The 10732-nt window shown below is 37.7% G+C and overlaps 1 protein-coding gene across 1 annotated transcript; it reads left to right on the top strand.

Annotated features, from left to right (window-relative positions):
* Window positions 1–2085: 2085 nt before the first annotated feature.
* On the top strand, window positions 2086–10400 carry LOC137621753 (uncharacterized). Its single transcript, XM_068352263.1, has 2 exons — window positions 2086–2424; window positions 10164–10400. Exons 1-2 carry the CDS (start codon window positions 2086–2088, stop codon window positions 10398–10400), a joined length of 576 nt encoding a protein of 191 aa, XP_068208364.1.
* Window positions 10401–10732: the final 332 nt, after the last annotated feature.

Here is a 10732-nt window from a genome sequence, read left to right as displayed (position 1 = left end):
TAGAACTAATAGACCACGCCCAATTGTAAAATAAGTGTTAAAACTTGTCAAAGTAATAAATAATCAACGAAAGTTTCATGAATATACAAGAGAAAAGTATATTACCTTGCTAAGATAAGGCAATTATTTCTAATGAACTATGTTTCCAAAGTCATTGACAAAAGTTTAAAACAATTCCATATAAGCAGGCAAGTAAATGGGTGGTGTAATTAAATATAAGTACTAAAGAACATGCAGTATAGCCCTAACTTATCGTTCTAGCTTCTTTTATTATTATTATTATTATTATTATTATTATTATTATTAGTATTATTATTATTATTAGCTAAGCTAGACCCCTAGATGGAAAAGCAAGATGCTGAAAGCCCAAGTACTTCAACAGGAAAAAATAGCCCCGTGAGGAAAAGAAATAAAGAAATAAATAAACTATAGGAACACTTTAAGAAAAGTAACAATATTGAAATATACCTTTCATATTTAAACTATAAAAAGAGACATGTCAGCCTGTTCAACAGAAACATTTTGAACTTTTGAAGTTCCACCGACTCAGCTAGGCATATTATAGGTCATTTTGCTTTCTGCTATCACTTAAGTATAGACACCTGTCCTAGGCACAAGTAACTTCGACTGTTGGTAGAGTGAAGGTGAAGTAGAAGCAAATTATCCTTCCTTGCTTATAGCAAAGCCAGGTGAAGTTTAACCTGTTTTCCGGATAGGCAAATAGTTCTTTCTTTCCAGCTCCACCCCTCGGTTTAAGTAATCTCTTTTTTTTTTTTGTATAGTAAAATAAATAGATGGGTAGAGAATTTTTAAATTAGCAGACTGTTACTGCAAGGTTATGAATACGTATTATATATAAATATGAATATATATATATATATATATATATATATATATATATATATGTGTGTGTGTGTGTGTGTGTGTGTGTGTGTGTGTGTGTGTGTGTGTATGTATGCATATGGCATAAGGAACAATTATTAATACCGAAAATTTGTACGGAAGTTATTTCATGGCAATATCAGTTTTATTCATAATCATATAGCTTCAAAGAATGAAAATAAAGTGACAAAAGTCTTATAGTCATTCGATATATAATGTGAATTATTCTCTACGATTCAACCATCTTGTACCTTTTGTGTATGACACCAGATAGCTCAAATATATTGTTCTTTATATGGCATACCATAGTAGTAGGCAGTACCAAAGGATTTCTGCAAAGTACTATTGGGCCCTTCCTTGATTTTATTCTTCATTATAGCAGCTCAGTTCTTTCAACTTTAGCATGGTCTAGTTTTGTTTCCCATTTGAGTGCTTTCTTTTTTAGTGAATCAAGATTTTATTGAAATATCATTTTAGCAGTACTAATGATAAAAGTAATAATGATAATCCTTATTATCCTGTTGGTGATTTTATTATTTCGGTAGTAGACCCTCTTTCAGGAAAGTTTTGTTGAAAATAATGGCTGCCTCAGTTGCATTGATCTTATACTCCGTCTTCTCGATGGCTCTAATTATCTTCTTGGAGCGCCTGAACCGCCTGGCGGAGGAATGGAAAGACATCAGAAGGAATCCTCGCAGATCAGGTTCGGAATCTGTTACCTCTGAGGAATCAGATACCACCATTAGCATTGATGCATCCAGTGACGACAACGAAGACGACCACCATGAAGAAGCTGACCACCTTCCCCTAAACAGCTTGGCATACCCAGACAACATCCGCCAGACTATCCGTACCCTTAAGAACCATGACTGGGCTAAGAGGCTACGGACTATTCACAAGAAACTTATCGACATTAATGGAGGCAAACTCCGTTTCCCTGAAACCAAGAAAGAATATATCAATATTTCCTCCTATACTCCTACAACCATCCAGGATGAAATACTCCGGCTGGGGCTTAACTGCCACTTCATATCGCGCCCCAAACCTACAGATAATAGGCTAGAAGTTGAACTTTTAATAGACTCTATCCTTAGTCACCAGGAGAAAGGGGACCTTAAAACAACTGATGACCTCCAGCCCCTGCTCTTGGCTTAAGCCCTTACGGATCGTGGACGATACAACAGTGGCATTGTCTCCAGTGACATGAGGGAGGCAGCCAGGGAGCTGAGGAAGGAAGCACATGTGACAGTGAGGAGAGCTGACAAGACTGCTGCCTTTGTCTTGATAGATACGGAAGAGTATCACAGCAAACTTGACCTGATATTGGGAGATTTATCCAAGTTTGAAAAGCTCATCGAAGAGATCAAGAGAGGGGCCAACAAGACAATTGAAAAAATTAATGCAGCCACAAACGCTGTCCACTTCCAGACCATCACTGGGGATTTTAGCCCTGGTTACCTATATTGTAATGTGAAGACTCATAAGAACGGCAACCCACTCAGACCTATTATCAGCCAGTGCCCGACGCTGCCCTACGACCTGGCAAAAAGACTTAACAGCATCTTGAACAACACAAGGAAAAATAACCCAACCAACTATGACACCTCCAACCAGGACAACCCAACAGATCAAGACATAAACAACCCCAACAGCATTGATCAGCGACAGGATAGCCTGCCTAGCCTACATACACTCTCGGCGAGCGCTCCCACCAATCAGAGCCCAGTTCCCAGAGGACAAGATGGTGACTCAGTACCCAGGAGTGTGTGGGATGGCAGTCTGAATGTACTATAGCCTCTCTCGGCGAGCGGCTTAGCCAATGAGGATCAGCCATTCTATTTGCTCTGCCCACGACGCTCGAGATACCCAATGAAAAATTCGCTGCCTCTCTGACTAAGCCAGAATTGCCATATATAAGGACGTAGCTCTCATCGTTTCCAGCAATCAGCTACGCTCCTCCAGAGGACATAGACCAGCTAGAAAAAGACCTAGTTGAGGCCTTTCACAATGCAGCCAACAGAGCTATGCCACTAAAAACAACACAAGGTAGTTACACTTACAAAGACTCCTGGTACTACTGCCCAGAAGTCAGAAGACTAAAAACCAGACTAAACAGAGTCACAAAAATATACAGAAGAAGATCCACAGTAGAAAACAGAGAGCTACTACAAACAGTCAAAACTGAAACAAATGAAAGAATCCATGAAATCAGAATTGAAAAATGGATGGAATGGTGTTCAAGCCTGTCAGGATACACCAATCTAACTCAGCTTTGGAAATGGCTAGGCAGAGTAGCCGGAAAAAAGAGAAAGACACCAATTGCCACACACCCACACCCACATGAGGAGGCTGAAAGAATTGCAACATCCTTTGCAAACAGAACACTGTCAATCAATCTCTCCCCCGAAACCAGAATGCAACAAGAGCAACTGGCACCATCAAGATGGGAAGAGATCAACACAGCCTGCCTTCAGCAGGATGACACAGACACCCCATACACAGTTGAGGAGCTAAGAGCAGTACAAAAGACAGGGAAAGACACTGCACCTGGAGCTGACAAAATCACCTACACAATGATCAAACACATGGGTCCAGCAGGAGAAACTGCATTCCTAAGATTACTAAACAAAACACACCTAGAGCACATAAGGCCTCAAACCTGGAGACAACAAGATACACAGCCAATTCCCAAGCCAAAGGATCCAACAAATCCCAGGCCAATAGCCTTGGTATCCTGTATAGAAAAAACAGGAGAAAAAATGGTCTTAAACAGAATAAAGTACAAAATTGGCCCCCTAAACAAGCAGCTATATGCATATCAGGAGGGAATTGGAACCTCTGAATGCATCACAGATGTATTAAGCTGCATAAATCAGAACAAGGCAACAATAGTCTTCATAGACTTTGAAAAAGCCTTCGAGCTTGCAAGCCCAGTTGCAGTGCTGCAATCAGTAGCCAAAAAAGGAGTCAAAGGACACCTACTAGCATGGACTAAAAACTACATGCTAGGAAGGCAAGCCAGAGTCAAATTTCAAGGAGTGATATCCACATATCATGATTTGGAAAATGGTACGCCACAAGGAGGAATTCTAAGCCCCCTCCTTTTCAACATCCTCATGGAGAATATAGCCTCACTTCAGCTACCTGAAGGAGTTAATATATTTATCTATGCAGATGATGTATGTGTAATAGCTCGAGGGCCAGTCAGGACAATAAAAATGCAAAGAGCACTCAATGCCATCAGCCACAAATCCAATGAGCTTGGACTAAAAATTAACATTGCCAAAACAAAAGCAATGACAATCAAAGCCCCAAACCCCGTACAACCACTCACAATAGGAATGGAACCCCTAGAATGGGTGGACCAATACACATACCTCGGGGTAATAATAGACAAACAGCTCACTTTCAAGCAAGAGATAAAAAATCTCAAGGAAAGAACAAATGCCAGAAATGCAGCTATGAGATATATGTGCAGGCTCAAGGATGGAGCAAATGAACACATCCAAAAGAAATACTATCTAGCCTGTTCCAGATCACTAGTAGACTATGCCGCCCCAACACTCCTGGGACTAACAGATCTACAAACAAGCACAATTGAAGTGATTCAAAACAATGCCATGAGGCTCATGTTGGGTGCCCCAATGTGGACAAGACTTTGCAACCTAAGGTTGGAAACCGGACTACCAACCCTCGAAGACAGAATTGCACTAAGAAATGCAAGCATAGTTGCAAAGACGTTCCTGTCAGACAGAGACTCAATCACCAAAAGACGAGTAAGAGAGGAACTATCCAAACATCCTGAAGTACAAACCCCAGATTCTTATGGCAAGGACCATAGCAATAACATCAAAAGACTTGGCCTTACAGAAACAATCCTACAATTAAAACCTGACACAGCACAAAGTACTATACACATTCCACCATGGAAAAAACAAGTTGCTAAATTCAACTACACCAAACTCCCAAGGGCAAAAGAAAACTGCACAATAGAAGAACTCAGAAACGCAGCAGAAGCAGCAATAACCTCAGTAGAAACAACAGGGGCACAGATCTACTATACTGATGGCACAGTAGATCCTGGAACCCAAACAGCAGGAGCGGCAGTTCACTCCTGCAAGTTCACAGCTTGCTGGAGAACATCCAACAATGTCTCCACCCTGCAGACAGAGCTTGTTGCAATACAGCAAGCATTAAAATACTCTATTGAAAATGAGGAAGGACCAGTAGTCATCCATACTGACTCACGATCCTCAGTGCAGGTCCTACAGCAGGACAAAAACAAAGAAAACAAATCCCTGATAGCGGACATTAAAATCCTCTTACATCAACATAATGAAAGAAACAGACTAGTAACTATAAACTGGATCCCCAGTCACATCGGGATACCAGGGAATGAAAAGGCTGATGAGCTAGCCAAAAGCACCAAACACATTCACAATGTACAGGTGCACATACAGCCTGCACTGCAACAAATCAAAAGCAAAATAAAGACACAGCTCAAGAACAACCTAATCAAGGAACTACATATGAGGATAGAGAATGGCTCTCCCTCTGCAACATGGTACAAATGGGCATCGGAACTAGAACCCCCTCCCATAGACAGATACACCCCAAGAAAACTGGCAGTATGCATACACAGACTCCGGCTGGGTTACAAAGCAAACTGGGAACTCCTAGATGACATCCAGACAAGGTGTGAACACTGTGATGTCATACCACAACAACCTCTCCTGCACTACCTACTAGAATGCAGAGAAACAGCACAGCTACGAGGTGATCTACTTGTAGACATCAACACACCACACGCCATGAAAGAGGCAGCCACACTGGCAAAAGCAATTGTCGAAAGCATAGACACACATGCACAGTTGCTTTCAACACTACCTCCACCAAGGTAAGACCTCCTCATTCCATGCACCATCTCATCCCCTCATTGTAAGGCTCTATTCACATCACCCCCTTTCACTTCTCAACTAATCTACCACTTAAAAATCTCTCTGCAGGGACCCTAGGGAGTAAAGGGTTGGACAACCCCACCTGCACAATTTTTCTCTAATCTTCAAAAGCCTTACACCCCCACTTTTCAAACTACCACTATCCGAGAAATGATGGCCCTCTACCACTACCACCATCATCCTTACCCTATCCACATCTTTCTCTACTACTAAAAACCTTTCAAATTTCCATTAATGCAACTACCTTATAAATTTTTACAGATCACCTACGGGCCAACCAAGGGAAAGGCCCGTGCCAACAACAAGTGTTGGCTTTAATACCCCAACAACAACAACAATCGTTTCCAGCACTTAAGCCTGAGGAAGGGAGACAGCACTCCCGAAACGTGTAGCTTGTTCTCTGTATACTTTTACCTGAATTGTGAATTTTACCTGAATTGTGAATCTTACCTTTGTGAATTTTATATTAAAACCTTGACTCGCCAATTATTCCTGAATTTGACTACCCACCATGAAGGATGAATTTTGCTCAGTTACTGGCTGTATGCAGTAGTCCTGAAAAGAAGATAATTAGACCCATCGAGAAGACGGAGTATAAGATCAATGCAACTGTGGCAGCTATAATTATTGTTATTATTATTATTATTATTATTATTATTATTATTACTATTATTATCATTATTATTATTATTATTATTATTATTATTATTGTTATGATGTTTACTATTTATTGTTATTGTTATCATTGTTATTATTATTATTAACAATATGTTTATTAATTATTATTATTATTTATATTTTTATTATTATTATTGTTACTATTATTATTATTATTATTATTTTTATTATTATTATTATTATTATTATTATTATTATTATTATTATTATTTCAAATCTTTAAAGCATAACTCCCATAAATAAAAATTTCAACACCACCTTATTGCAGACTGCTTCTTATTGATCATCTCTTTCGTCTTCTTCTTCTTCACCCGTGATTAGAAATCCTGTCAGTGCCGAGGACGAAAAGTAATTTTCCATTGGCCGGATGTCCTATCTCTTCTTAAAGGGGGGGGGGGGGGGGGCGCGTGATTTCATTTATATTCTCCTCGCGGCTTTGGAGATTATTCCATTTTCGTGAGCGTTCTGTCTCTTCTTAAAGGGATTGGTGGGAAAGATTGATTTAGTTCTACAAACCAGCGTCAAAGTTGGGGTCACCGATACCGAATTAGTTCTGGAAACTAGCGTCATAGTTAGTGTCACTGCTGCTCTTAATCATTACGTTTATAAAGTTAGAGTCAATAGTGTCACCTAATGCGAATCATTTCTTGCTTTAACCATTCTACCCCAGGCTATTTGGAAATTCCCAACCCTTAACCTCCAGGGGGTTATTTTTTCCCCAGCACATTTTGCAGTATATATTTTTTCAAATTGCTCTAACAGCCTTAATTTTTGTCATAGAGAGGTCAGGTTGGTCTCATTCTCTTGGAAAATGCCTGAATTTTCTCAAAAAATTATCAAAAATACGAAAAAAAAAATTTATAGCATTTTTTTGCAAAGACGTACCGGTATGTCCATGGGGGTAAAGGGATGGCTTTTGTGAAACGTACCAGTACGTCCTTTTGGGGGTAAAAGGGTTAATGGTAAAGATAATCGTTGACGTATTAGTTCGATGAACTAACATCAAAGTTAGGATCACAAACTATGATTTTGATGTATAAATTAAGGTCACAGAGAAGGTACAATGCATATTTTTAACTGTATCAACTAGTGTCGTTTCTGTAATAATGATAACGATAGCACCTTGGGCTTATGGTCATAGACAACATAATTTTGCAACCTTAACGACCTTCCAGAGGTACAATATTACGAAATATAAGTGTGTACGCCATTTTAAGACGATACTATCAGTTAGTTTTATAACCTAGGTTTCCTACGTGGTACAAACTTAATAGCACACGAGAGGGAAAAACTGTTGATAATAATAATAATAATAATAATAATAATAATAAAAATAATAATAATAATAATAATAATAATAATAACAATAATAATAATAAAGAAACATAAATCTGTAGTTCAGGTAACATTTCACGTAAATAAAAGCAATATAGCTCAAGAATAGAATGTTTGAATTTAAAAAAAAAAAAAGCAACTCCATTAACTATAACAGGGAGATAAGAAATACGATGGTGATTGTCCCATTTACAGTCTAACTGATTCCCACTGATGATTCGATTGTCGAACGAGGCAGACCAATTTAGGGTTGGTTTAAGAAAACACCATTACATACTGTATTCTGCCTCTGTTGGCGGCAGCGTTGATTTATATACCTTTAGTTCGACTGTGGTGGGCTGTCACTATCGTAGGTTAGTGCAGAGGTGTGGCTACTTCACCCCAAACGATGTATGGCGAACCAAAAAGCTAATATGGATATATGTATATACAGTATATAATGTATTTATATCATATAAATATGTAAATATATATATATATATATATATATATATATATATATATATATATATATATATGTATATATGTGTGTGTGTTTGTATATATATATATATATAGATAGATAGATAGATAGATAGATAGATAGATAGATAGATATTATGTACATTATATATGTTTGTGTAGGCTACATTATATATATATATATATATATATATATATATATATATATAAATATATATATGTGTGTGTGTGTGTGTGTGTGAGTGTATATTAAATGATTTATATATTTATGAATACGTTAAAGTATGTACTTGATTATTCATATATATACCTAATTGTGAGTGATTAAAATTTGCTTCCAAAATACCTTCAGATAAAAAAGAAATCACGTATGTCATAGGATATGTTAGAGAGAAAAAAAAAGTAGTGAACATAATTCTGAATAAAAGAACCTTGTACACTCAGCACCATTCTGTTTTTATGTAAATCAAGAATTGAAATATCAAAAGGAGAGAAAATCATTTCCAACAGATCAAAACCAAAGGCGAAAGAAAAAAAGATTTTCGTGGAAGGCCTCGTTTATGAAGGGTAATATTATGTGCATAAAACTGGAATAATAAAACATTCCCTGAGGGATAAAACCCCAAGGCAAACATCATTCATGTATATCAAAGCGTTGACCGAAAGCATCCAAGCGTGTTCGCTCTTGCATATTCATACACACGTACGCTTTCAGAAAAGCGCACGAGAGTGCGCGAGCAAATAGACAAACAAAAGACTGAAACAAAGCGTACCCTGAGCCATTTGTTATCGGGGGAAACAGGGAGGTAATCCCTAAAATTGTGAGGGGTGAGAGAGGGAGGGAGGGATTCTGAGTAGGATTGCTGAAAGTAGGATTTTTTCCTAGGGGGTTGGGGAGGATGTCCTGGTGATTTGGGGGTGGGGATTTGGAGGCAGGGCTGGGGATTGAGGGTGAGGCAAATTGTCCAAATCAGCGGCTTTTCATTCCATTAGAACGATTGTCACTCGGATTGAAGGAGATGGAGAGGAGACTCTAGGATTAATGGTCGATTTTCTTGGATGAACGTCTCCCTGAGTGAAGGGACCGTCCGATCTAAAAATGAGAGAGAGAGAGAGAGAGAGAGAGAGAGAGAGAGAGAGAGAGAGAGAGAGAGAGAGAGAGAGAGAGAGACTACTAATTTCAGAAGCGATGTTGGCGTCCCGATCTTCTTAGCTAAGTGTTTCATGCCAATGAACCTACGGGTAATTTGTAAAATTACCCTTAACTTTTATTTATATTAACATATGCCTTTTCTCTCTCTGTCTCTCTCTCTCTCTCTCTCTCTCTCTCTCTCCTCTCTCTCTCTCTCTCTCTCTCTCTCTCTCTCTCTCTCTCTCTTTTAGGCCTATATATATATACATATATATATATATATATATATATATATATATATATATATATATATATATATATATATATATATATACATATGTATATATATATATATATATATATATATATGTGTGTGTGTGTGTGTGTGTAATTTCATATACAGTATGTATGTTTATCCATATACTAATAGGTACTCCCAGCTACATGATGAAATGGAAGCAAATAAAGAAATAATAGGTGAAAAAGTTCCAAAACAAGATCAAGGAAAACTATCAGAAATGACAAAGAACCTCATAAAAAATAAGACTGGAAATAAGGGTAAAATCCAAGAGAGATGAAATAGAATTACCAGAATAACCCAAAACAATAAAATAATTTAAACTCTAATAAATTCGTAAATACAAAATTGAGGAAACACCAAAGAAAGGAAAAACATTAAATTGATGAAAAGAAAACTGTGAATCCGGCGCCAACAGATGTTTGCTTCAAAGGATGAAAATGGAAATATTATCCACAATAGAGATAGAGGGATTGAAATTTCAGAGGATTTCTCTACAATTCTATACAACAGTGATATAAGAAATAACTTCATCAATAGAAATAATGGAACCTCTGAGCTGTTACCAAATGTAACAACGGGGAAAGTAAAGAAAGCACTAAAACTCATGAAAAGAGGCAAAGCACCAGGAGAAAATAGCTTAACTATTAATTAATAGATGGAGGAGATTTCACAGTAGTAAAACTCGCTGAACTCTACACCAAATATCGGCAGCTATGCCCTATACCTACAGCCTAAAAAAACTTTATCAATATACAAATCCACATAAAGGGTGACACTAAAGACCTGAAAAATTGCTGCCCAATAAGTTTACGCTCCGTGATATATGAAATATTTACAAAGATCATATTAGGCCGAATAGAAAAAAAGCTAGACCAAGAGAGCAGGCAGGATTTAGAAGTGGGTGTTCAACATCTGACCATATCCATGTAATTAACCAGCTAATGGAAAAAGCAAGTGTGTAGTTTCTTTATACACGGCAATTAT

This window comes from Palaemon carinicauda, chromosome 28 (genome assembly GCF_036898095.1).
Source record: "Palaemon carinicauda isolate YSFRI2023 chromosome 28, ASM3689809v2, whole genome shotgun sequence".
In the NCBI taxonomy this organism is placed as follows: domain Eukaryota; kingdom Metazoa; phylum Arthropoda; class Malacostraca; order Decapoda; family Palaemonidae; genus Palaemon; species Palaemon carinicauda.
Note: the sequence above shows the minus strand (reverse complement) of the source record. Positions and strands in the feature narration are given on the sequence as shown.

Coding starts and splice junctions, on each gene's coding strand:
- LOC137621753 (XM_068352263.1), top strand. CDS start 2,086: ATGAGGGAGGCAGCCAGGGAGCTGAGGAAGGAAGCACATGTGACAGTG. Junction 2,425..10,163: donor CGACGCTGCCCTACGACCTG/GCAAAAAGACTT, acceptor CGGCGCCAACAG/ATGTTTGCTTCAAAGGATGA.